Source organism: Toxotes jaculatrix, chromosome 9 (genome assembly GCF_017976425.1).
Source record: "Toxotes jaculatrix isolate fToxJac2 chromosome 9, fToxJac2.pri, whole genome shotgun sequence".
Lineage (NCBI taxonomy): Eukaryota > Metazoa > Chordata > Actinopteri > Toxotidae > Toxotes > Toxotes jaculatrix.
Genome location: NC_054402.1, coordinates 9,496,763 through 9,524,611, shown reverse-complemented (window position 1 = coordinate 9,524,611; position 27,849 = coordinate 9,496,763). Strand labels below are relative to the sequence as shown.

Sequence of the window (27,849 nt, the reverse complement as noted above, 5' to 3'; positions counted from 1 at the left end):
AGGGAGCACACATGTACACAGACGACAAATCAAGCCTGCATGAATTTTAAAAAAAAATTCATATTACAATAACACTGTCTCATGATGACTCTTTACGTCTCCACTCCCACAGATGAATCAATAGAGAACCAGTCCAGTAGCAAACACTACTTGATCAGGGCTGAGAATCCAGTCAAATCTAGCCAGAGAAAGGCTTGGTGGAGACCTAAACAGAGCTAAAAGGAGAGTGAATACTGAACATAAATGCTTTAGATGGACATGATGAATTTAAGCCAAAACAAGTTCAGTCTATGAGCCACAGACATGGAGTTTGCCAACATGGTTTGATGTTTTGTGCCCCCCAATGGCCAAAGATTGGCTCATGCAGCTACAAGTTGCCTTACTGTTTCCAAGGGAAAGGGACTGCATATTCTTTAGTGCATTTGGTCTGCTGAGTCAATCAGTGTTTGGCTATCCAACATATTTCGTGTTACTCTGGGAAACATAAAGATGACACTTCAATTATTTATGGGAAAAGGTTGCATGGTTTATGAATGAAAAAAACAATCCTATTCACAGAACATTTTTGCAGTGTGTCAGTAAGATTATTTATCAAAGGCTTGTTGGACACTTTCAAATATTATGCGTAAAAAAAAAAACAGTTCTTTCACTAAACAGAAAGTTCAAGATTGTTGACCTGCAACTAAATTTCAACTAAAGTCAATTAAAAAAATGTCTAAAATTCAGATCCATATCAAAACATTCAATTTCATAAATACACATACAAATTCAGAATGCATGATTCAAACTGAGAGCATAAAATTCAAGTTGGTTATGTAACTCTTACACCATACATTTGGGTCTGAATACTTATGTGCACAGGTGTGTGTCCACAAATGTCCACAAGCATGTATACACCTGTAGGATCAGTAACTGTGATGTCCGTGAAAGTGTGTGTGTGAGTACGCACACATCTGTGCGCACATAAAAGGTAATCATCTATAATACATAAACCGGTGTGTTAGAAGGCCATATTTCCTTTACTTATTGATGAAAAAAAGTGTGGAGTGTTAGAATCTGTTTCTTTTGTTTGTTTTTGTGTGTGCACCATTTCAAGCCAAACCACTTTGACCGTCAGAAAGTCTTGTCAGACCACATATAATTCACAGCCCCTGTTTCCATGGAAACACTGACGGGAGTTTATGGTCATACACAAACACCTTTTTTGCCTTCCACTCTCTTTCTCTCTTTCTTTTTCTCACACAGGCACACGCGCACACGCACGCACACACACACACACACACACACACACACACACACACACACACACACACACACACACACACACACACAAATGTTCAGTTTGCATCACCACTAATTGATGGAGGCTGAACATTTGTTTTATGCTTTTCCCCAAAGAGTTGCAAAAGTGACTAATGGTATTCTCTGAGAAGGTTAAGAGAAAGCAACATCCTCATCAGCGAGCCAAACTGCATTTTACATCCCTCTGGCTAATAGTGATTTTTGGTGGTGAAAAGAGTGAAGAAATATCCAACTCTAACAGCACCCACGAAAAAATACCATTCACTGCCCACCCACAACAAATACTTGAATTTTTTTTTTTTATATTTAAATGAAATGAAGTTTTAATAGGTAACTCCACACAAGTAGGAAAAAGAGTCAGAGCTTTTCAAAGTTTTTCAAAGAGATTTACTTTTGTGCCGAGTTAAGCTGATTTGCATTTGGAAAAGACTTTGCATTATAATTGAGATGGAATAACTGTCATGTTGTCAGCCGTTAGAAATGAGACGGTAAGAATGGGTAAGAAGCCAACATGTCACTTGCGAGCCATGGACCCCTGGCTACCCACAGAAAAGTGACAAAGAAAAAACATTAAATGAATGGAGAAACGTAACAAATGTTAATACCTCCAGACAGGGCACAAGAGGTCACTGGATGGTTTGATAAGAATACAGGTTCAATCTAATTTTCTAGTTAGAGTTCACAGAGTCTCCACCACCCACATCATCAAAATGCCAAATCAAGGGATGTCTTTTTGAAAGAATGGCAACCATCCCTCCAGCAGACAAGGAGAGCTGAAATTGCAATTACAAGTTTAGTTTTAGGGGTCCTGTGGTTATACACGATATGAAAGCAGAAAAATTTGCAAGCAGAAATTTGTCTTTTAAGAAAAAAAGGCTGGATATTACTGCCTTTCAGTTCACATTTGTTCATGTATGTATAAAAACAACAGTCACATGCCTGTGTGTACCATTGATACTTTCTGCTGGCTCTAATCATTCCTCTTGCTCATGCCAGCCTTGAAAACATCACTTCCTTCATACTTCAAATGTACATGATGAAGGACAAAATCCACGACCTTTGTTTTGTGTAAAAGGTTTTTTTAGGTTAATATGAAGTAGTCTGAGCTAATCTGATCACATAGGTTCAGAGTTCCCTCTTTGTGTCTTCTGGACAGTGTTTCCTCACTGGACTGCAGTGGAGGGACTGTAACATAAAGAATTAATTGTGTACTAAGAGGACCTTGACTCCAAAAGATACTCACTTGATTTGTCGGACTGCTGAATGCTCATATTAACTTCAGATACAGTTTGGAATATATTTTTGCACAGAATGAGGACTGTGGATTTTGTTTCTCATCACTTACATTATAAGCACATAATGAAGAAATCTCTTAGCGGCCAGTATGAACAGGAGAAATGATTTTTGTAATCAGGTCGCACAGTGTTTCTGATTTGTCCACCAGATGGACCTGTTGCACTGTGGAAAACTGGCCTGTGTGATGAACCTGCTGTGACCAGAGTCAAATATAACGCAATGTGGCTCACTCAGGAGAAAGCAGTTGTCCAAAATAAACATAACCAGAACGATATTGTTTTGTCTTGCACTCTATATCTTTCTGCAGGTTTGTAACCCTTCTAAGATGATGTGGGGATACTGGTGGGTCACTGTTACAGTCCCACAGAGACAGAAATCATCAAAGAATCTGACTGTGAAGAAATGTGACAAATTAGTTGGTTTTTTTTTTGACTCTCTCTCCCTGATCTCCAAACCTCCATCCCAACAACCTGCACCACACTAATCAGCATAATGAATTCCTCTAGCATGCCTGTCTTAATGGAATCAATTACTTGTAAAAGAAGAAATAACCTGGCAGGAAAACAACCAGCCCGAGTAAATTACCAGGATGATTACAGAGAGAACATAACGGGAAACTTATGTAGTCTGTATTTTTATGCAGAGAAACTGATGATGATGATCGTTTGTTTTCTTCGTTATTAGAGTGAAAGACAGGATTAAGTGATAGAAGAGAGAGGAGATAAAAGCAGGGCATAATAAGGAGGTGATGAGACAAACACATCTGTTTTTCTGTGTGGCTGTGTGTGCGTTTGCACGTGTTTGTGCAAACACTGAGTCCTGTTTCCCTTCCCTGACCATGTTCATGACGTGTATATTTCTACATTAACGAGCAGACTGGAGATTTTTATCAAGTGTCCATTAGTACCTCTCTTTCACTCTGGGGCCCATCTCACTATTGGGTTCTCATTCATTCCTCTGATGCAATAGCCATGGAGAAGCAGACAGAGAGTGGCAGCAGACATGGCTCACTGTCACAGGCATTCAGTTAAGTGCAATATATCTGGCATCACTTTTAGAATAAAGTGGCTCTTTTGAGCTCGACCATCAAATGGGGTTTTCACAAAAAAACTAAAAACAAACAAAAAAAACATCAGCTTGAAATGAGACAGAAAGGCAAAGTGGTGAAAGGTAAATTATGAAATATGGTTGTTCATTAAATAAACAGTTGTGCATTAGGCATTTTAAGTTAAGAGCTAAATGTCTGAATTATCCAAAAATAAACACATCATGAGGGACTGAGCCCCGCTCGAAAGCTTTTCTTGACTGACAGCTGTGCACTAGCTCCGCTATCATCCACACACTGCTGGGCAAACTTTAAAAAACCTCTCAAGCAAGCATGCTATCAAACTAGAGTGCTCCTCAAAACACAGTGGAAGCACAGCAACTGGCAGCAGATTTTATCTTGGGAAGTGTGTTTTCAGTCTTGGTCTTTCCAATCCAGTGCTCAATCTCAGACAGAGATGAGCAGTTTGAAATATTTGGCTAGCGTAAAAATTTTTTCTTTTGAACATCACTAAAAATAACAAGTGTGTTTCACCACAGGGGGTTACAGCTAAGAGTGTATGTTGCTGTGCTTTCATTACAGAACATTAGAGGGCAGTGGCTTTACATAAAGAACCAAAGCAGCTTCCAGATCAAACAGGGGTCTCTGAAATACACTGGAGGTACTCACTCAGTAGTTAGTATTAACAAATCTCTCTGTGCAGCCTGCTGTGTGTGCTACCTTCATGCACAGGATGGAAAGTACAAACAATAGTTGTTCTCTATTGTGCCAAGAGTGAAGGAGGAAAGACACGATGAGCATGTTCTCTCCTTTGGGATTACATTGTAGCCCTTCATGTGCATTTGATGTTGATGTTTTTTGATGTTGTTGATGCCTTTGAACATGACATGCGCTCCCAGAATGCAGGCCTACTAGTGGTTTCTAGAGTCTCCAAAAGTCCAACTGGTGGCTTCAGTTATCAAGCTCCTCTTCTGTAGAACCATTTACCAGTTTGGGTCTGGGAGGCAGACACCCTCTCTATGTTTAAGAGTAGGCTAAAAACCTTCCTCTTTGATAAAGCATATATTTAGTTCTGGCTCAGGCTTTGCTTGAACCATCTACTTGTTAAGCTCAAATACTGCATGTACTGCATATTAGGCTTAATCTATGTAACAAGTTGGTCAAAAAAACACCATTTCAGGGCGACCTGATAGCAGGGTGGTTTGGGCACATTTCACATGGACGCAAACGCTCTGAGCAGCAAGTCTCTGGTTTGACTCCTGGCCTACCAGACCATTTGCTGCATGTCTTTCTCCTGGTCTGTTTCCAGTCCTATTGTTGCTATCAATTAAAGACACAAAATTCTCCCTGAGAAAAAACAAAAAAGCATTTCAATAGCATTTATTTTCTGCTATATTTTATTATAAAAGTATATACTGAATAGATGAATTTAGCTTTAGGTTCAGTAAACATGTTGTAAATTTTGAATAGAAAACCAAGAGAAGTGCTGAATATATAATGCGGTACAATATATGATGCTGTATACTGATCTGCCTGACTGAGTCTTATTAAGGTTTAATAAGACCTGCCATGACAGCTGATACTCTGAGTAATTTGATGTGTTCTTAACATATTGCAGCCTTAGTCTTTGACAGCAGTCCCCAAAGTCTGACATGGACATTCACTCTGTTGCTCAGACAATGATACACTGGAACATGCATCTACACACCGACAGCCTGACACACACACTGCTTGACCGATCACCTGACAATGAACTTATCAAATTACTGTAACTCCTTGTTATACATCGCTGCAGGGCTGTAAACCAGCAGGTCTTACTCCAGTGTTAAGGCCCTACAGCTGAACACAAGATGGCTGATTTGAAATTTGGATAAAACAATACATATATCTTGTTTATCAATAAACTAAACTACACAATTTACCCCAGTAAAATTATATACTGTCAAGTGAGGAAATGCCCCCAAACACACTTAAATCAACTCAGATTCCAGTTACATTAATAAGATCACAGATATCAACACAAAGCAGCTGATGATATTACACAACCTTCTACAAAAGGGGAAGATTTCACGTAGATAAACTTTGTGTGCAGTGTGTGTTCTGGGGGCATAATTAAATTCAACAAGTGAGAAAAAATAACTTTTAGACATTAAAGATTAAGTATGAAGAGTCTTTTTTTAAATCTTTGGTAAACCTTTTTAACATTTGGTAAAAAAAAAAAAAAAAAAACTTTAAGCCTTAGTTAAAACTGTGTAGTGTTTAGTGTAATATACTGCAGCTAAAATGATGCACTGAAACATTAAAGTATGTATAAACATGAAGTCATGCAGAAAACGTCAGAGGAAACCAGTCGTGACGTCTGTCAATGAAATAAGGTCCACTGGTATGATATGATTGACTTTTCAGTGATTGACGGTCAGATGAAAGGCTGAAAACGCAGGAATATTCTGTAAAAAAAAAATCATTACTACTGGGGTGTGGCGATGATCTTGTACCTCCGAGGCACATTGGCAAAGCTACTGTACTCAGGACTGAGGTCCACACTGTCAGGTCCTCCAGGGCAAGAAAATGTGAAATGTTGCAGAAGTGACACCATGAAGAGGAAAATCTCCATGCGAGCGAGGGACTCTCCGACACAAGATCTCTTTCCTGAGAGATAACCACAAACCAGCAAGAGTGAAAATATGGACCTGAGATAAATGGAAAATGATTGCAGGGACTGGGTTTCTTAGTGGCCTCTTAAACATCAGCATGACAACATTAAAATCAGGTCTAGTGTTCAGCCTCATTTTCTGAGAAGACATAATCAGAGGAAATTTAAGTAGTAAATTGACTAGAAATGTGACTGCAAGTCACACTCACCCATTCACAAACACATTCATACAGTGCTTTTTCTATACACCGCTTTACTAGCACACACACTCACTCACTCACTCACTAAGCGAGGAGCCGGGGATCGAACCACCTAATTAGTGGACGACCCATTCTACCTTCTGAGCCACAGTCGCCCTACTAAATATCAACATAATAATTTACCTGCAGAAAATGGCATAAATGCTGGATTTTTCTTAAAATTGCCATTTTGGTCCAGGAAGTGTTGGGGGTTGAAGGACCAGGGGGTTGCCCACTGTTTTTCCTCCTTCAGCACAGAGTGCAACAGTGGAATAATCATTGTGTCCTGTTGAGACAAGACTTTGTATCAGATGGAACATTTTCACAGTATGTGGAAAAACAAACTGTATCAGGAACACTCTATGTGATAAAAACAGAATACCTTGGGAATTGTGTAACCCCTGAAAGAGATGTCCTGGAGGGCGTAGTGAGGGATGCTCATGGGAACAATATCCATTAAACGCTGAATTTCATGGAGAACCGCATCTGTATAGGGGAGGGACTTCCTGTCCTCCATATTAGGACAACGCTCCTGTCCAATCACAGTGTCAATCTCCTGCTGCATAGTCTCTTCAGAATGAGGAAAACTTGGCTATTTAATGCTGATTAATCATTTAAGTCATGGCAAAAATGATGAACATTTTCTGATTCCAGCTTCGCAAACAATTCTGGAAATTAGCTGCTTTTATATTCTACACATGCTTGATATTCATATCTAGAGTGAAGTAAAATGAATGTAAACACAGAGACAAAAGCTAAAAATACTCAAGAGAAATAGTGCCCCAAGTCTATTAAAGAATATATATGTGAACCTAAAATGTAGAAAGAAAAAAAAGTTAGACCAGTTTCTAGATTTTCTCATAAACTGGTTTCCACTGGTTGAGACCTACCCTGTATTTTGGGGTATCTGATCAATACACTTAGTGCAAATCTGAGAGTTGAGCTGGTGGTTTCTGTTCCTGCCAGGTACAGATTCAACACCGTCGACAGCAAGTTCTCATAGTGAAACTCAGTTGTGGGAATGCCCTTTTCCTGAAAGGACAAAATGAGAACCATTTCACCGTTTTGACAGTACAGCCTGCAAGATCAAAATTCAAAATGTTAAAATGCCCAAATTAGTTCATATATGCATCTAGTGGTTTAAAGCTCTCAGTTTTTGCAGAGTTTATTATAGGAAGTATGTGCATGTTAGCAAGTGTGCTAAACACACCCAGACTAAATGACACAAACACGGCTTATTGTGGTTAATGAACTCTGTTGTACCTGACTGAGTCTAACGAGGAAGCAGTCGATGTAATCTCGCGGTGAGCTGGGGTCCAGCGTGTCCTCATGTTCCTGGATCTTTTTCATAATAAACTCTCTCAGCTCTTCAATACGGGCAAAGATTTTGTGCTGGTGACCTGGCAGCCGTTCCATCAGTCCAGGGAAGATGTTGTACAGCTGTGATGGGGAGTGAAAAGGGCTCACTGAATAATGTGTTAGCTGAGTAAAAAAGTACCTGCAAACCTGCGGTGCTGCATACAAATCTCAGACACTTGTACTTTGTGCAACTTTGCCAGTTAACACAAAATAAATAGGAAAAATGCAACCAAATGCAGAGAACACCTTCTCTGTTTTAACTGTGATTACACTGCATTTAGGAAAAAAATGCACATAAATAAAAATAAGCATATTAGATAAAGTTACTAATTTAACAACCGCCAACACAAACCTAAAGCAATGCTGCAAGTCAAACAGGATTTAGTTATGCTAGGTGTACGGGGAGTATCTCCAATAATACCCGAGTCACTGGTGAATGTGTTCTTCACCTTTTGACTATCATTACATCTTTACACGTGACCTCTTTCTGTACTTGAATCACAAAAAATGTTTATGAATCATATAAGTTATTTAACTAACAAAATTTTGTAAGGTTTGACTCACGTTATTCAATTGTGTATTTATCAGCACAAAAGCCTCCAGCTGAGCAATGGTTTTCCCTTACTGCTAACCCACCCACCGTGCTGCTTCACATTCAACCTCCTCCTCTTACCTGACCCCATGGACTGCTGCCGAATTTCATGGCTTCTGAGATTGTCTGCAGAAGATGGAGGAAGTGACCATCATCATAGCTGAAGCGCTGACCAAACACCAAGCAGCAGATCACATTGGACACGGTGCAGCTCATGAAGTACGTTGGATCAAAAGGTTCGGCTGGGAAAAAAAAAAAACAAAAAGGAAAACGTGCTCAGTAAATTTTCAGTGGCAGAATATGTTTCACTCTATTCAAGTAAAAAAAAAAAAACTGCACCAGTTCAGCTTTGTACATTTGTCTTAAAAATACAGGTCAAGTTAAACTCTCACATGCTTTATTTACAGTTTATTTAAAGCCCATCAATATTGATTTGTTGGAACAAGAGTTACCTTTAAGCAAACACACAAGGCCTGCACAGTCATTCTCGCACATACTATACATACCGTTGGTGTTGTTTATGCGGGCCACCAGATGCTTGCTTTCCTCCTGTATCCACTCTTCCATCCCCTTGCGTCCCATTCCAAAGTCTTTCAGGGTTGTGAGGGTGAAACGTCGCAACTGCCGCCAGCGTTCTCCATTACTGATCCCCAACCCTTTGAAAATGTAGAAATGGTGTCTAAAAAGACAGTCATGATAAATCACAACAATTATAAATCTGGTCTCCACATACAAAAGAGACTGGCAGCTTGTTGTCGCTCAGAATTAAAGCTTCTGAATGGCACACACACAAAAAACCCCAACATACATATCTCTCTCTCTCTCTCTCTCTCTCTCTCTCCCTCTATATATATATATATATATATGTATATATATGACCATTAAAAAAACAATAACAACAACAAATGAGCACAATTTTTCCAATAAGTCTCAGAAATCCCTCAAATAATTTCACAAAAACATATGGGACATTTTCAGATGTGGGTGTGATAAGATGCAACAGAGCAAAGACTTCAAACTTTTGGCTAGAAGTGAAACAAAGATTTGCAGCCTGGTGTTAAGGACAGATTCCCATATTACCATAGCCCTTGGTGGCTCTAATCAGGAAAGGAAGAGGTCCTCTGCCAGTGAAGTCATCTGCTTGGTCCACCAGTGCCTCCTTCACAGCATCATACCCCACCAGAACCACAGTGCGCTTAGGGCCCAGGTACACGGTCATCACGGGGCCATAGTGTTCACTGAGCTGGAGGTTAAATAAAGCAATGAACACACATTGGATTCTCGTACAGGCACGAAAGGGAAAGCAACTCAGAGCAAACACACACAAGGCATGGCAGCTGACATAACAGATACCCTGGGACTGTTAACAAACACACAATCGTTGACACACACAGGTCATATAAACACAAAACTACATAATATAACTCAGACTTTGTTAAGATGAGTGAAACTACAATGAGGAGAAAAACAGGTATTCTTTAACAAGAGAGGTTGGCAAAACTGTTTTCAGGATTTCAGAAAGAATCAAGTATTAATTAGGGAAACAAGTAAACTGACTCAGGATGTATTTACATACAGAGCCCAGAACAAATACACAGAGGGTTACAGATCAGAATCAGAATCAGAAAACTTTATTGCCAGGTATGTTACACATACAAGGAATTTGACGTGGTGTTGTTGGTGCAACAAACAGACGAATTGGACTGACCCATAACACACAAAGTTGAACAAGAAAAAAAGTTTTAATATTAAAATAAGAGAAAGAAGAAAGAAGTACTAAGAGGAAGAAAGTCTGTACAAATAATAATAGTAAAAATGTGCAATGTTGCAAAGTAGATGTAGTGCAAAGAGATAATAATGCCATAGGAGCGTTAATATAACGCATACAGTACAGAGCTGTGATACAACACACTAAACATTAAACATATAAACATACAATAATAATAATAAGATATAAACTTTTGAAACGTTTGATTTTGAATAGCACTTTTCGTACGTCATGCAGTTCTGTGCTTTACAATAAAGAAATTACATGCACAAAGTGTTCCGCATGAACACTGACATGACATGAACATTAAAACGGGGACAAAATTAATGCAACATAAGCTGAACAATAAAACCCACCTGGAGAAAGGAAACTTGTATCTCATATCTAGCGAAGGGCTGAAGAAGACGCAAGTTTTTAATTTTCTTTCAAAAGATATTTAACAAACTGGCTCCTCTCATATCGACAGGTGGTGAGTCACATAACTCTGGGCCGTATTTGACAAAGGCTGCATGTTGCTGTGATTCTCCACGAAACCAGCAGCAGATGGTCGCAGTGATATGGAAGACAAATACTTAGGCTATCAAGGGTTAGTCAGCAGTGACGCCATGTTATTTGCAGGCAAGCATGTGGAGAAAAAGAAACTAATTTGCCTACACTTTATCGCAAAGTGGAAAATAAATCAGTCGATGTCTCCCTCTCTCTCCCTCACCTTTAGCAGAGTCTTGAACGGAGCTCTTTTATCCAGCTGGAGCAGATTTCCTATGACAGGCAGGCCGGAGGGTCCTGGAGGTAAACAAATCTGGCTGCGTCTCTTCAGGCGTAACAGCCATAGCAAAGAAATGACGAGCCCCGCCAAAACCAGCGTGCCACAGACAGAGAACTCCATAATACACAAAAATATATCACGGTTTGTTCGCTGCAACTGGATAAAAGTCCAAGTCTTTTCGGAGATTAGGTGATTGCGCAAGTAAAACACAGCAGTAACTGCTGCTGGACCGCCGGCCAACCCTTTTCCGGACTTTCATGAGCAGAGGAGGAAAGAGATGTTACCCAGAGTAACCTCAGTTCTATGAGGACTGAGTAAGAGCACAGCCTTCGAATACTTTTTCTTTATTTATTTTATCATTGACACAGATCACTACCAATGCATCAACAAGTCAGTCAGGTGAGAAACGTTCCCGGGAACAAGAATGAACCAATATCAGTGGCAAGGCAGGTATGTTTAATATTTTCCGAAGTGCTGCTCCTCCAGAGGCTTTTGCCTCAATACCGATGGCAAAGGCCTATTTAACCTACTGCCAAGTACCTTAGTGCATACACGCATATATCAGTCGTCTATATATCGGAATCAGAATCAGAGTCAAAAGTATCAAATTCTGATTCTGATTCTTCCTCTGCACGAAATGATTTGATGACTTTTGTATGAAAGAAATACCATGTAGTAGTAACAGCGACAGTGACAATACACTTTTATAAAAGTCATATGTGGATTTTTATTAACAATTGAAACAGGCACCAAAAGCTGATTAATATATATACATAAAGAGACATGCATATGAAAAGACAACCTTAAAAACTCCTCTTGGGGAGAAACTGTTTCTTAAACTCTTAGTCAGATGGGCTGTCTGCTACAGTGCTATAACAAAGAGCAAAGATCACATCTTAAATGCACAACAATCACTACTGTATCACAATAAACCAGCACATGTTGTATTGAGATTCTTGAGAGTAGACCAGGGAGCTTTAAGCAATGATGGACTGTCCGAGTGCAGTTCCTCTTTTCACCGCGGCGTGGCGATGAGCTGATACCTGTGAGGCACATTGGCAAAGCTGCTGTACTCTGGAACGAGTTTTATACTGTCGGGGCCTTCAGAGCAGGAGAAGGTGAAATGCTGCAGCAGTGACACAAGGAAGATGAAAAGCTCCATACGAGCCAGAGACTCGCCAACGCAGGCTCTCTTCCCTGTGAAGGGACACAATAACAAACAAAGCACTGTATGATTTAAAAAAAAAAAAAAAAAAAAAAAACCTTCGGTAAAGCACAGATTCAAATGAGGCTGTTAACGTGCTTGACCAGCAAGTTAATAGCATGATAACTGGTAATTTATCAGCTGACTGTGTTTTACCTGCAGAAAATGGCATGAATGCAGGATTTTTCTTAAAGTTTCCATTCTGGTCCAGGAAGTGCTCGGGGTTAAAGGACCAGGGAGTTGCCCACTGCTTTTCATCTTTCAGCACAGAGTGCAACAGTGGAATAATCACAGTGTCCTGTTCAGACAAGACATCTTGTTAGTGTAATAAAGCATTTTTTGCATTCGACATCACGTCAATCCCTGCAATGTTGCAGGGTATAGACTGTAATGAATATGATATCATTGGATCAAGAATACCTTGGGAATTGTGTAACCTCTGAAAGAGATGTCCTGGAGTGCGTAGTGAGGGAGGCTGAAGGGGACAATGTCCAGAAAACGCTGCACCTCATGGATGACAGCATCCGTGAAAGGGAGGGACTTCCTGTCCTCCATGTTGGGGCAACGTTCTCTTCCAATCACACTGTCAATCTCCTGATGCATTTTCTCTAAATGAAACAAAGCAAAAAAAAAACCTAAATCCACTCTGGTCTGTTGTTATGAATGTTATTAGGCAGGTGTCTCTGCAGGCTCATTCAATTCTTGAGCACAGTGTGTTTATAAACACTTTGTCTTCTGTTAGGAGACCTACCCTGTATGTTTGGGTATTTGATGAGCACACTCAGGGCATATCTGATGGTGGAGCTGGTGGTTTCTGTTCCTGCCAGGAACAGATTCATCACAGTAGACACAAAATTGTCGTAGTGGAACTCGGTTGTGGACATGTGCTTCTCCTGAGAGGACAAAGTGGTAAACTGGATTATTTGAATAATTAAACAGTAAAATCAGTCACAGTTACACCAAGAAAACACAGGTGTGTTATGATGAAATCCTTCAGGTGAAAGCTGTATCACTCAGTGTGAACAAAAAACAAATAATCCTGAAGTTCTCACCGACCTGATTCATTCGGATGAGGAAGCAGTCGATGAAGTCTCTCGGGGAGCTGGGGTCCAGTGTCTCCAAATGCTCTTGGATCTTCATCTTGATAAACCCTCTCACCTCTTCAAACTGAGCAAAAACTTTGTGCTGTGGCCCAGGCAGGCGCTCCATTAGCCAGGGAAAGATGTTGTACATCTGTGAGAGGGAAGCACACAGCACACTACAGCTTTGTTTCTCAGGAGATTATTATTATTTATAATGATTTATAAAGAATTCATTCGAAAATGTTTTATCTAAATTTTGGGAAAGTGTTACAGAATATTGTGTTTTATGCCATGAAAAAGATTATATAAGGTGATCAAATGAAAACCAGAATAAACTCATTGTACTTGGAGGACCATGAGCCTTTCTTGCTCCCACCTCAACTTACCTGACCTGTGGGGCTACTGCCGAACCTTATAATCTCAGAAATGATACTGAGGAGGCGCAGGAACTGCTTGTCTTCATAACTGAAGCGTTGGCCAAACACCAGGCAGCAAATCACATTGGACACAGTGCGGCCAAACAAGAACATTGGGTCAAATGGTGTGTCTGGAGGAGAAGAGGAAAACACAGATGGGTTCATCTGTTAAAGGTCCACATTTCCTACCAACCCAATCTGGGTGTTTTAACAACCTGCTGTAATCAGTTTCAGAGCGTCAACAGTGACCTGAGAGAAAAGTTTGCATCTTTAAAAGATGGTTTTGGTTTATCACAAGCTGGGTCCTGCCATGTCAGTGTTTTTGAAATGACTGAAGTATTAGGCTCTTTGAGCACAATCTCTGGCCTGGTTTTGCATGACTCTAAGTTATTTCAATTTAATTCAATTTTCAATTCAATTCAATTTTATTTATATAGCGCCTTCCACAATCAAAATTGTCTCAAAGCGCTTTACAGAGACCCAGAGCCTGACCCCAGAGCAAGCACTTAAGGCGACAGTGGCAAGGAAAACTCCCTTTTAACAGGAAGAAACCTTGAGCAGAACCTGGCTCAGATGGGGGACCCTCCTGCCGATGGCCGGGCTGGGTGAAAGGAGGAAAAGGAGGAAGATAGGACAGCTAGGAATGGAGGAGAGGGGGAGAAGGACATGCAGCATAATACAGACAATGTGGGTCAGTATTTACATTACAGTTAGTGAACAGTTATTGGATAATGTGTGCTCAGCAGATTAGAATTATGAAACAGAGCACGGAGGCAAAAAGCTGTCATGACTGGTAATTATTTACATTACAGTTTGCAAAGAATATTAATCAAATATTTATCTGTAGCAGAATGGAACATTAAACATGTTAGAAATAGATCATTGTAAACAATAAACAGCAGCAGGTGGGTGGAGCCAGGACCATAGGACATGCAGCTCCGGAGCCAGAGGTACCTGCAGAAAGGTACAGAGAAAGAGAGACCAGAGAGAAACAAACACAGGACTACGGGACAGAGAGGACACAGAGTTAATGACATGTAATAAAGGCTAATAAATTTGAGAGTGGGTCTGAGGAGAGAAAGAGAAAGAAGACGAAGTGCGCAGTAAATCATGGGATGTCCCCCAGCAGCCTAGGCCTATAGCAGCATAACTAGGGGATGATTCAGTTGCCTGAGCCAGCCCTACTAAGGGCTATATCCTTAACTGTAACAGTGTCTATAGAGATAATTGTGACTAACTATAAGTTCAATAAATAACTAGGACTGTAACTACAACTAATTATAAGCTTTATCAAACAAGAAGGTTTTAAGCTTCATTATCTGAGACTTCTACTAACTATCAGGTTTGTAGTTACTCTGTGACAGCCTTTTATTTTCAGTAGTTTTATTAAATATTTCTTTTTTATCGATGAATATTAAGTGTAAAAACATCAGTAATGTGCACATTCACACTGATAAGTTGTTCAAAATGTCCTCTGTTGTCTTTGTAAATCAAGACTGTGACTGAAGCTTCAGTGTTGTAGCAGGTTATGTAACATATTCAGTGTTTACTTTGTGCAAACTGCTATCAGAAAGAGATAAGGATTAAAGAGTGCAGCTGAAGCAAGAGGGATAAATGCACAGAGTAATCCCACAAAGCTGCCACACTCTCTTCTCAGCTGTTGACAAATTATTTCAAGTATCATCTAATTATTTAGTGTCTGTTCAGTGTGTTTTGTTAAGGCTCCATTTGGCTGTTCCTTTTCGGACCTGTGTCTTAAGCAGACATACATAAAGTTTTTTTTTCTAAAGATGTTTATGATTGAACTTTTCTTTATTCTCAGTGTCACTTCATTTGTCAGGTATAGGAATAAGGGATATACATACTAAGCTTTACTCAAAAGGTTATGCAACAATACTATTTCACATCAACTCTGTGTGAAATATGTGATCTTACAACAGCAGCTGAAAACACACCTTTGAATGTATCCATGCAATCCCTCATGTGTTTGCTCTCTTCCTGGATCCACTGCTCCATCCCCTTGCGTCCCATCCCAAAGTCTCTTAGAGTTGTCAGCGTGAAACGTCGCAGCTGGCGCCAGCGCTCCCCGTTACTGATCCCCAAACCTGACAAAAAGAAGCATGTGCATGTTGACCAGCTGGAGCCATGCAAGAGAAGCCATGTATATACAGAGACAAACAGGCATGGAACCACTAAAAAATCACTGATGGCTGGACAAATGTGAAGTTTCTCGTGTTACCATAGCCCTTGGTAGCTTTGAGTAGAAATGGCAGTGGCCCTCTGCCTGTGAAGTCATCTGCCTGGTCCACCAGAGCCTCCTTCACTGCATCATATCCCACCAGAACAACCGTCCGTTGCCATCCCAGGTGCAGTGTGATCACAGGACCATAGGTTTCACTGAACTGGAAGAAAACATGTGATTTGTTATGCTGATAAACGTTCTGCCTCAAATTTAATTGTTTTTGTGAAAATTAACTGCAATCAAAAATTCCTCAACTCACTTTGAGAAAGCTTTTGAAAGGTGCATTTTTGTCCAGTTGTGGCAGGTTTCCTATGAGAGGAAGTGCAGTGGGTCCTGGAGGCAAATGATACTTCCTACTGTTTTTTACTCTAATCGCCAACAGTAGAGCTAAGATTAGCCCTGCCAATATCACTGTTGCTGTAAAGTCCATTACACTCTACACTACCTCTTGTCTCTTCACTGCTCAGCAGATGTCTCTGACTGACTCTTGTATCCTGAATATTTGTATTTATAGTTGACAGAGAGCTGGCAGGAGTGCTGCATTAGGCCACAGGTGAACCATGTGACTCTCCTGTGTGCCTTTGTACACCGTCGCACCTGTATTTCATTGGCTTAAAGCCAGTGTGACAAAGCAAACTGTGTCAACATTTCATTCAATTCAACAAGCTTTGAGGTATTTTATAACATTCATTTTATGATCAGCTTTGTTCATGGTATTGTTTGTGGATTTTTTAAAAAAGGAAAGTAAATCAGAAAAGATGTTCAAACATTACTAGGATTTATTTCATCTGTGTGAACTTCTCTTCAATTATAGCATCACAGTCACTGTCAGCTTAGCCCTGTTCATACATGACAAAGGAAAAAAGTAAGTCATGTGCAGTTGTTCCACAAGGTTTTCCTTTCACCCAGTGGTTTGTATAAACAGGTGCTGGATGCTGATCTCAGCACATACAGCCCATCCTGAAGCAAAAACTGTGAGCACACACAAATACATCCGAAAGTCCACATCCAGCTCATGAGCTGTAAACCCGAGAGATTATTTTTGCTGAGAGACAAAATCTCAGATAAGCACACAGGGCCTTTCAGGCTCGGCAAATCCCTGCCTCTTCTCCAAATCTGCCCCATCATCCCTCCTCTCCAAACCTTGGCCTACTGTCTGCACTGCCACTCCACACCAGCCAGCAAACAGCAGATGAATCCAGAGAGAAAGACTCACGGTCATGTTGACAGCAGGATTTATTTAGAGTTTACCTTTGGGCTGCATTTCATGTAAGGTACTGGCATGTGCAGGTGGTAGGTGATAGGGCGATTTCTGAAAGCAGGGCAAATAGGAAATAGAGCAATGTGTCAATGAAATGGAGAGAATGCGGATGAAGAGAAAATATTCACACAGGACAAGTTTTTAAAAAAGTATAAAATGAACACAGCGATGAGACAGACAGTGGAGAAACACTATTGGTAAATGTCCATGTAGTTGTGTGGACTTAATGTACTAATCATCCAGGTCACCTCAAGCCAGCCTGTGCTGTGGAAAGTGATACAACACAGACTAGTGTTCAGAGGAGTCCAGATCATGAATGAGTCACCTTAGGAGCATGGGTCTAAAGCCAGGAAGAACACCTTCATTACTTTATAAATTAGACGTGTAAAGTGATTAATTAATTACAGTGCCCTTGTGTTATAAAGGAATTCCAACACAGGGAATTTATGATTTACAAATTTTATGAGAACAAATAAATGGTTTCAAATAGTTCCCCTCTCTTTCTAGTCACAGCTAAAAAGCAAATCCTCCACAGTCAAATGCATCAAAGTCGGAGTCTGCTTCAAAGTCAAAGCTGTTGAAGTGTGGGGAGTCGACGTCCTGACTGCAGGCGTGGAAGGAGCCTCCCGCAGGAAGCTCGGAGAAGCCTCCTGTGCCATGGGCAATCTCTGGGGCTCTGCTGGCCAGCGGAGAGGAAGGGGAGCAGGAGTTGAGGTAGCCCAGAGCAGAGGAGGCCGCTGCCCCTCCCATCAGCAGGCACACCGCCCTCACCGCCCGTGCGTCGCTGCTGTTGCCATGGCGAAGACAATCTGACACACGGTGAGGGGGGGCCACAGAAACACTACGTAGAGGCCGCCGTGGTCCATTGGCTGCAGAGGGAATTTGAAAAACAATATAAACAATATGCCACAATACAGAATAAACTGATGTGTTTCAAATTAGCGAAGAGTCAGCTGGTTTTCACTTTTCCTGTTCACTGTGTAGCTTGGAGATTTGTACTTTTTTGCTCTTTATCCAGACTTTTAGCCAGTCAGTCATTTCCCTTTAACCAGAGCTGTTACTTGATCCCAAAGTCTTCCAGGATTTCTGGGTGTGTGTGGGCTGAAGCAGCAGCAAACTCTTTTATGGGATTAGTACTGGACACAGTATAAACACCATTATCAGTCATGTGTATTTATCAGCTCATCAGCCACTACTGAACCAGTTTCCTATAGTGTCTGCGTTCATTTGTTTAAAACTGCATTAAGCAACATTTTTGATAACAAAGCTGAAAGAAATTGCTATTAACCTCCCATTCTGCAGTTTTCTTTTTGCTCAATGTTTGAGCTAAACTGAAAAAAAGAGTGGCTTCTGAAGAGCGACAGGCATTTTCATTTCAGATATTTATCACAGCAGTTCATCTGTCAAATCAGAGCTAAGAGGCAAGTGAAGATTACAGTAGACCAACGTGAAGTTACTCCAGTGGGATGCTCATGTTGTCTGCTGCTCACTAACATGTTAGCCATTGTAACTGGACGTCACCAGTTGTAGGCCCATATCTAGCCACGTGTCTGTAACTTTGGTTTCCCCTGCAAAGTAACTGACACAGTAGCGTCAATTACTTAGCAAAAGAAAACCATACTACACCCCCTAATGTAGTTTAATTTGTGAGTTGCCGCCTCCCTCAAGTAACCATAGATGACTTGATAGCAGACCTTGGTTTTGGCCTCTGTCTCTGAAGGAGCCTCCCCGTTCAGTGACTTGAGACAAAGGAGGAGTGCCCTCGCCGACCCTGGGTGACCCGGGGTCTTTATCACTGGAGGAGTCGGGCAGGGGGTCTCTGTCGGTGATGCAGGGAGTGATGCTGCACTGTCTCTGAAGCGTTAGGGGAGACATAACACCCTAGACGATGAGACAAAACACAAGGTTGTTATATCACAGAGGTAAATGTGTACATTTACCTCTCCGCTGGCGGGGGGAGGAGGCCTGACAGGCTCGGCAGGCCCAAACGTATTGTGAGGGTCTGTTGGGAACGTCTGGCTGAACCCTCTGTCAGGGGGGTCTTCAACTCCCACCTCCGGGAGAGCTTCAACCAGATACCGAGAGAGGCTGGGGACATTGAGTCTGAGTGGACCATGTTCTCTGCATCTATTGTTGATGCGGCCGTCCGGAGCTGTGGTCATAAGGTCTCCGGTGCCTGTCGTGGCGGTAATCCCCGAACCCGGTGGTGGACATCGGAAGTAAGGGATGCTGTCAAGCTGAAGAAGGAGTCCTATCGGGCCTGGTTGGCTCGTGGGGCTCCCGAGGCAGCTGACAGGTACCGACAGGCCAAGAGGGCCGCAGCCCGGGCGGTTGTAGAGGCAAAAACTCGGATCTGGGAGAGGTTCGGTGAGGCCATGGAGGAGGACTATCGGTCGGCCTCAAGGAGATTCTGGCAAACCGTCCGGCGCCTCAGGAGAGGGAAGCAGTACTCTACCAACACTATTTACAGTGGAGGTGGAGAGCTGTTGACCTTGACTGGGGACATAATTGGACGGTGGAAAGAGTACTTTGAGGATCTCCTCAATCCCGCTGTTACGATTTCCGTTGAGGAAACAGGGGATGGGGATTCGGTGGCGGACTCATCCATCACCCAAGCTGAAGTCACGGAGGTGGTCAAAAAGCTCCTTGGTGGCAAGGCACCGGGGGTGGATGAGGTCCGTCCCGAGTACCTCAAGTCTCTGGATGTTGCAGGGCTGTCTTGGCTGACACGCCTCTGCAACATCGCGTGGCGGTCGGGGACAGTACCCCTGGAGTGGCAGACAGGGGTGGTGGTCCCTCTTTTCAAGAAGGGGGACCGGAGAGTGTGTTCCAACTATAGGGGGATCACACTTCTCAGCCTCCCTGGGAAAGTCTATGCCAGGGTACTGGAGAGGAGGATTCGGCCAATAGTCGAACCTCGGATCCAGGAGGAACAATGCGGTTTTCGTCCTGGTCGTGGAACACTGGACCAGCTCTATACTCTCTATAGGGTGCTCGAGGGTTCATGGGAGTTCGCCCAACCAGTCCACATGTGTTTTGTGGATCTGGAGAAAGCATTCGACCGTGTGCCTCGTGGGGTCCTGTGGAGGGTGCTCTGGGAGTATGGAGTCCGGGGCCCTCTGCTAAGGGCTGTCAGGTCTCTGTACGACCGGAGCAGGAGCTTGGTTCGCATTGCCGGCAGTAAGTCAGACCTGTTTCCAGTGCATGTTGGACTCCGGCAGGGCTGCCCTTTATCACCGGTTCTGTTCATAATTTTTATGGACAGGATTTCTAGGTGCAGCCAGGGGCCGGAGGGAGTCCGGTTTGGGGATCACAGGATTTCATCCCTGCTTTTTGCGGATGATGTTGTCCTGTTGGCTCCGTCAAACCAAGACCTTCAGCACGTACTGGGGCGGTTTGCAGCCGAGTGTGAAGCAGCTGGGATGAGAATCAGCACCTCCAAGTCCGAGGCCATGGTTCTCGACCGGAAAAGGGTGGCTTGCCCTCTCCGGGTTGGGGGAGAGTTCCTTCCTCAAGTGGAGGAGTTTAAGTATCTTGGGGTCTTGTTCACGAGTGGGGGAAGGACGGAGCGTGAGATTGACAGGCGGATCGGTGCAGCTTCCGCAGTAATGCGGTCGATGTACCGGTCCGTCGTGGTGAAGAAGGAGCTGAGCCGAAAGGCGAAGCTCTCGATTTACCGGTCGATCTACGTTCCTACTCTCACCTATGGACATGAGCTTTGGGTCATGACCGAAAGGACAAGATCTCGGATACAAGCGGCCGAGATGAGTTTCCTCCGCAGGGTGGCTGGGCGCTCCCTTAGAGATAGGGTGAGGAGCTCGGTCATCCGGGAGGAGCTTGGAGTGCGGCCGCTGCTCCTCCACATCGAGAGGGGCCAGTTGAGGTGGCTCGGGCATTTATTCAGGATGCCCCCTGGACGCCTCCCTAGGGAGGTGTTCCGGGCATGTCTCGCCGGGAGGAGGCCCCGGGGAAGACCTAGGACACGCTGGAGGGACTATGTCTCTCGGCTGGCCTGGGAACGCCTCGGGGTTCCCCCGGAAGAGCTGGAGGAAGTGGCTAGGGAGAGGGAAGTCTGGGCGTCCCTGCTTAGACTGCTGCCCCCGCGACCCGGCCCCGGATAAGCGGCAGATAATGATGATGATGATGATGTGTACAAGCAGTAACACAGAGGAGCAACGTGATGAAAACACACAAAGAGTTCCCTTAGCAGATGTTACACGTTTTTCATGTTTCCACATATTGTTAGAAATGTATTTATAAGCACACTGGAAATGAGAGGTGAGGTGTTGACATGAAAACAGGTTTGAATGAAGCAACAGTCCAGTTTTGACTGAAGTCAGAACTGACAACTCACCTCTCTCACTTTTCTGATCAACTTCAGCCAAAGACTGTGAAACAAAAACATAACAAGGCATTACATTTGAATCATGTACAAATTTTTAGATCCCTATGATCACACAAAAGAAAGTACACGCCCCAGTCTGATAACAATCTGCTGCTGTAAACTCATCTGACAGCATGTGGGACAAAGGAGATCAAGACCATGTGCAGGTAACATCTGATAATGAGTGGGGCAAAGGACGTCTGAAATGTGTGTGTGTGTAAGAGAGAAAGAGAGAAAGAGAGAGAGAGAGAGAGAGAGAGAGAGAGATAAAGAGACACCCACTTGCAGTCATCGGGATTGTCTGAAAGTAACAGCAGGAACTTGTTCTGCGGCAGGATGAGGGCGAAGCAGCAGTCCCTCCTGCCCCCTGGAGGCAGCTTGGGTAGGTCCAGGATTTCTCGACCTTCCACAATTGACTCACAGTTGGTTTGTAGTGCTACCACCTGATCAGGGGGGGATTCTGCATCTCGGCACACCAGCAGGCTTCCCTCCATGGTCAGCACAAGGTACCTCTCCTTCCACTGTTTGAACATGAAGCCCCCTGCAGCCAAACAAGGGACACAGAAAGGCCTGTAAGTAGGAGGTGGTGGGTTAATATTTTTGATGTCGCCAGATAATGTGTTTATACTGACTGACTAAGCATCACAAGATAAAACAATAGTGTGAAGAATCCCAAAGTGAGAAAATGTAGACATAAGGCTTTTTTTTTTCAATACTTCCAACGAACTTTGAAATTACTGCCAATTTTCCAGGTCCCTGCATACTGATTGTTTCCCCCTTCACCGTTTTTTTTTCAACATGACAAACAGCTGCCATGTGCAAGATATTTTCCTGGTCTAGACTGCCCGCCACAGTAAACATGAACCTTGACACCCTCTCTGCTCTATTAATATTTAATTCCAGTCTGTTGTATGCATTAATCATTACACAGTGTGATCAGAAATAAAAGCTCAGTCCTCCTTTAGATGTTTGTGTGATGACTGAGTTGAACTTGACTCTATTAAAAGGTGTATTGAATTCAGTATTTTGCCCAAATCCCTGTTATAACTGAGTAAATATTGTGATAAAATATTGCAAATACACCAACATACAGAACAATACAACACTAATGCAATGAAGTTCAGTACAACAACAACAGCACAAACTACAACCTTGATATGAGCTGAACAATCACTTCTCTGTCAACATCAATTAAAAATAGAGCATTTTGCACACACAGTATTATTATGCTGCACAAGAGGAAATTCTCCGCCAGGAAATAATCTGTATAAAGCATAATGCTGCTTTAAATGTTATTGTCAAATCCATGTCTCTTCATGGGGATAAAAAAAATGACACAATGACAACAAGGACAAGCAACTGTGAAAATAATTGCATCTGCTTATGGCCTGAATTTTAAAATAACTGGACAAATATAAACTAGATGTAAGACAACAGTGTTCAGAAGCATAAAGGTGTGAAAGTCACATGCAAATAATTATAACACATAATGCCCCCTGTTCTTGTGGTAATAATAAATTGTGAGTTTTCAGGACAGGACACACATGATAGTGCTGGACTGTAGGTGTCCCAGACAGCCATCCATTGTGTAATGGATAATAGATAGAGAGCACATGTTGATGGATGTGGAAGACTTGTTCTATTTCTCCATACAGAGGATTAAAGATGATCAGGTGGATTTTGCAAACGGGACACAGAGAGAGAGAGAGAGAGAGAGAGAGAGAGAGAGAGAGAGAGAGAGAGAGAGAGAGAGAGAGAGAGAGAGAGGGGTATAGGAGTTTAGATGGACTGTCTGTTCATGGCATGCACTTGGAAACACTGATGTGCCAACAACTTTATAGATTTGACACTAAAAAGCATCATTGTGAAGGTATTTTACTATTATTGGTCCTCACGGTCAAGAGAGACAGAAATGAAAAAATTCAATCTGAACTGCTGACACTGCTAGTAAACAGTATCGTCTGCCTCAGTCCCCTGAGCCACTGTGATGCCGCTATTAAATGGAACGAAGGGAGATAAAAAACAGATGTAACATAAGCACAAAGACATGAAACGTTGGCTGAGTCCTGCATCGCGACTTGGCTTTGGAAATGAACATCTCATCATTCTGTAAAAACACATCTGGCAGCAATTATGTCACACAGAGTGACTCCCAGACTGATGTCACTCATCTTAGAGTTGGAGTGCCGAGATCTGAAGCAGTACTCCTCTGCAGTCAGTGTTAGGTCAGCGACCCTATGAACTCTGCTGCCCTTAGCAGAATAAATACCAAGAATTTATGAGACCTTGAGGGAGGAGGGGGGTATCACAAGCACAAGCCCAACCCTTGGTATAATAAGTCTAATGGATAGGGGATTTAAAAAATATAAAATCATTTGTTTTGATTCTGTTTCTCAATCATTTTCAAATGATAATAATATCATCCAGAATTGCATTTCTGGATGATATTAATGGTCAAAACTGTCCAAGCTGACTGAATAATGGCATCAACTCTACTTCTCACATTGTCATATAGTATAAAACACACACACAACACTGCATACACAGCTAATAGCATAGATGTCCATGAGATATGACCTTAGCTTCTGATTTATCAAATGGGCAAACAACAATCAGACAAAAAGATACACATCAGACATTTTTGTACATGATAGCAGAGAGCTGCATACTGATGAAAGAATCAGAGCAGGCCTACCATATTTCCTGAGGAAGCCTCGGTGAACGCCCGCTGTGTTCATGCCTGTGGTCATCACAGCAACAGGGACTGAAATGAGAAGCAGAGCATCTGATGCTGAAAAATAGGGTAAGAGAGGGAGAGAGAGAGAGAGACAGAGACAGAGAGAGAGAATAATCCCCACTATTTAGGCCTTCCTTCCTTAAACCCATGCTGTCGTGAGTGGAATTGCAGCCATCCCTGCTTATGTGCACAGAAACATCATATGAGCATAAGAGGCCCAAATAATCATAACGGCGATGGATAAATCCCACCAGAAAGATCCTATGATTTTCACCATGGCCATCACCAGATGTCGTGTTGGACTTTCTCGTACTGCAACACACGCACAGATATAAGCCTCTATTTGCAGTGCTGCACACAACATATGGGCGATTCATAATAGCTTATCATTAAACTGTCATCAAACCTGTTTCACAGTGTATCTCTGTGCCCTTGGACGGCCTCCGAGCCAGGGCTTGGATCACCTCCTGCTCAGGCAGATTAAAATAGAGGGATTATTATTCTCGCACAGCTGGAAACCTGTTGTTGCGGTGTTGTGGATAGGCCCAACCAAGATTTCAATCTACCCAGAGCTGGCATACATGCCTCCCACCCCCCAGCCTCCATCCCCAAACAACAACCTCCAAGATATTAACTGTTTTTCAATGTCATAAATCCAAACAGGATTAAACACCACTCATTGTCTCGGCCTGTGCTCGCTTATAGCAGTAAAAATAACATTATATAACAGGATGGAATTAAGAGAGAAGCTGCCATACCACACTCAATCAGGTCCCACATACATGGATGCAAGGCCTGTAACATGGTGGAAGCCTAAAAGAGAAAGAGAGTTTACTTATTCTAATAGAGAAATTAAGCACAGTTACACACAATCAAAAGACCAGTGTGTAGGATATAGGGGCATCTAACAGAGAGGTTGCACACTTTACAAGCATGTAGGAGAACATACAGTGGCCTTCAGGTAATGGAAAAAAGCAAAAGGCCCTCTCTAGAGTCAGAGTTTGGTTTGTCCTTGGCTACTGTAGAAACATGGCAGGCTCCATGGGAGTGGACCTGCTAATAGGACCCAACCTAGTAAAAACAGGTAAGTGACTGAAGAATGAAGTTTACCCTCATGTGAACAACAACTGAAAGAAGAACCTGATAAAAGAAACCGAGAAAGAAAACTAAAAATATACATCAAAGCCTGCAAAGACCAACAAATGAACAAAGACTCACAGAAAACAACAACGAATTTGCTCCAAATTTCTCCTCTAAAACGTTATCAGAGAGAAATTGTGTGAAATGTACTGCATGCCAAAACTTTTGTTTGAAGCCTGTTTCTGTTTTGTGTGACTTCATAAACAGAGCTAGTTATTAAAAGCCAAGTGATGAGGGAACAACCAGATCATCATTCTCACATTGACTGTTATTTTTCCATCTGACAGATTTGTTCTGTCAAGTTCACTTTTCAGGGCTCTGTCCATGAATAAAAGAAAGCAGATGTGCAAAATCTGGGAGTGTCAGACTCTAGTTAGGGTTGGGCTCGTTATATATCTGCACTCCAGCATCCTCAACAGACCCAAATTTGCTCTGACTCATTTGACAGACTGGATGGTTAATTCTCAGCAGGACAGGCCTTTTATACCTCAGGGACATAGATTAGATTCAGTCTTAAAAATATAAAACATGTTAAATTAACAAATATATTTTTTCTCTTTTGATTTCTGATCTTTTTCTCAAAGAAAAAAGAGTGGGTGATTCACAGAGCAGCTATTTATGCTGTAGAAAACAAATAAAAACGTGCCATTTAATTTCAGGGTGTGATGCAGGAACTGTATTTCCTGTTTAACTGTTCATATATACTGCAATGTCTGACAGGGAGCATTTGATCCCATGTGCACAATGAGAGCTTTGCACTTGTTACCAGCAGAGGGCAGAAGAGCCTCTGCAAACATTTTGCAGGCATGTGTCATTGCAGTCCTTGTGATGTATCAAGGGGTTGAGGGAGGCAGTTTATCTTTGGCTGCATCCATCCAGGCTGCAGAAAGAAGACGACAATGAAGAAAAGGCTAGCTCATTGTTAGCACCCCGGGGTGGCCCTGTAGCTGGGAGAGCGGTAGGAAGGTGTTTCCCATGTCTTGCAGCCAATAGGCACTCTCCTTTGAAACCAACAGGTTGTTTTGTTTAGCAGGCAGTGCAACCTAATAAGGATACTGGAACTGGAGTCTGCCTTTGTGAGAGAAGAAAATAACTGGGGTCCATATAACGCGTTTTGCTGGTACAAGTGGCTTTATAACTGGAAGCATGTGCTTTCAACTCTGCTAATCCACTTTAGCTTCATCTAAAAATCCCTAAATCTTTAAGTCTTGGTGTTCAGTGAATCAAGTTTGCAGGATTTTGACGCGGCTTAAACCTAAACGCTGAGTTGCTGGAGCCAATGCCCATCCCCCTCAAAACCCAAACATTCGCTCCTTCCAGGTCCATCCAGCCCCAGAACTTTGTGTTTTTGAGTAGAACACCCCTCTTTCTTGTACAGGACCCCCTCAGTGACCCTCTTCCCTCCCTCCCTCCCTCCCTCCCTCTCTCTCTCTCTGTGCTTCTATCTGGGAGCAGTGAGAGGACCATTGCTCAAGCTCCTATTGAAAAGACATATACAATGGGGTCTTTCTCAGTCCCTCTCTGTCTCCATTAAAGACCCTGGGAACACAACACTGTCCACACAGCCACTCTTAAAGGGCCAGTGGGACCCAGGTCTTCACAACCTGAGTCCCAGTACCTCCCATCAGTTTCATGGGAAAAAAAAAAACAAACAAACAAACTAAAAAAAAAAACAGGAATCTACACAGCAAATCAATTATTCATGAATGGTATGTGAACTCTGCAGGGCCCTCTTCCAGGCAGAGAGCGCCAGCATCACTTCTTTCCAAACACACACATCAGTGCAGACGTTACAGTCCGCAACAACACAATAAGCCCCACTCTGAAGATCCCCTACGTCTGATGGGAATCAGGGACAGCAGCATTTATTTAGACTGCAGCTGATGATGCTTCAGTCTGTTTTGGCTTAAACTGTATGTTCAAACAAATTCCCAGCCATTCAGATGACATAATCCTGGTTAAGTGGAGATACAAACCAAATAGTCTGCATATTATTATTACTTTTCTCTAAATACATTTTTGGTCTGTTCCCTTTATCCCAGCCTCCATTAACAGCCTGTTATTGTCTTGGCCGGATGTCACTGTAAATAAGATGTGCCTGGCTAAATACAGGATGAAACATTTAGCAGCGAGTTAATAAAATTAACATTGTGATGTGACTGGACATATTTAGTTTTCAGGCCAGTGATGAAATTAATTAGGAGGTAGAAGTTTTTGCCTATTCAACATTTTCATATTTTAGTTTTACATAAATAATGCAAATTAATTATGGTGTTAATGGAGCTGTGTGCGTTGGTCTGCTGACCCAGGGCATGATGTTGCCAACAATACAAAAGCATGAGAAGTCATGGAAAACGTTTATG

The 27,849-nt window shown here is 42.3% G+C and overlaps 2 protein-coding genes across 2 annotated transcripts; both read right to left on the bottom strand.

Moving 5' to 3' along the window:
• Window positions 1-3,927: 3,927 nt before the first annotated feature.
• LOC121187438 (cytochrome P450 2G1-like) lies at window positions 3,928-11,311 on the bottom strand. Its single transcript, XM_041046692.1, has 9 exons — window positions 10,964-11,311; window positions 9,567-9,729; window positions 8,993-9,142; window positions 8,568-8,728; window positions 7,799-7,975; window positions 7,426-7,567; window positions 6,918-7,105; window positions 6,680-6,821; window positions 3,928-6,292 (listed from the first exon to the last, which is right to left on the bottom strand). Exons 1-9 carry the CDS (start codon window positions 11,138-11,140, stop codon window positions 6,111-6,113), a joined length of 1,482 nt encoding a protein of 493 aa, XP_040902626.1. The 5' UTR covers window positions 11,141-11,311; the 3' UTR covers window positions 3,928-6,110.
• Window positions 11,312-11,712: 401 nt separating this feature from the next.
• LOC121187439 (cytochrome P450 2F2-like) lies at window positions 11,713-16,431 on the bottom strand. Its single transcript, XM_041046693.1, has 9 exons — window positions 16,224-16,431; window positions 15,962-16,124; window positions 15,678-15,827; window positions 13,693-13,853; window positions 13,281-13,457; window positions 12,976-13,117; window positions 12,645-12,832; window positions 12,381-12,522; window positions 11,713-12,217 (listed from the first exon to the last, which is right to left on the bottom strand). The coding sequence occupies exons 1-9, from the start codon at window positions 16,392-16,394 to the stop codon at window positions 12,036-12,038; spliced, it is 1,476 nt and encodes a 491-aa protein (XP_040902627.1). The 5' UTR covers window positions 16,395-16,431; the 3' UTR covers window positions 11,713-12,035.
• Window positions 16,432-27,849: the final 11,418 nt, after the last annotated feature.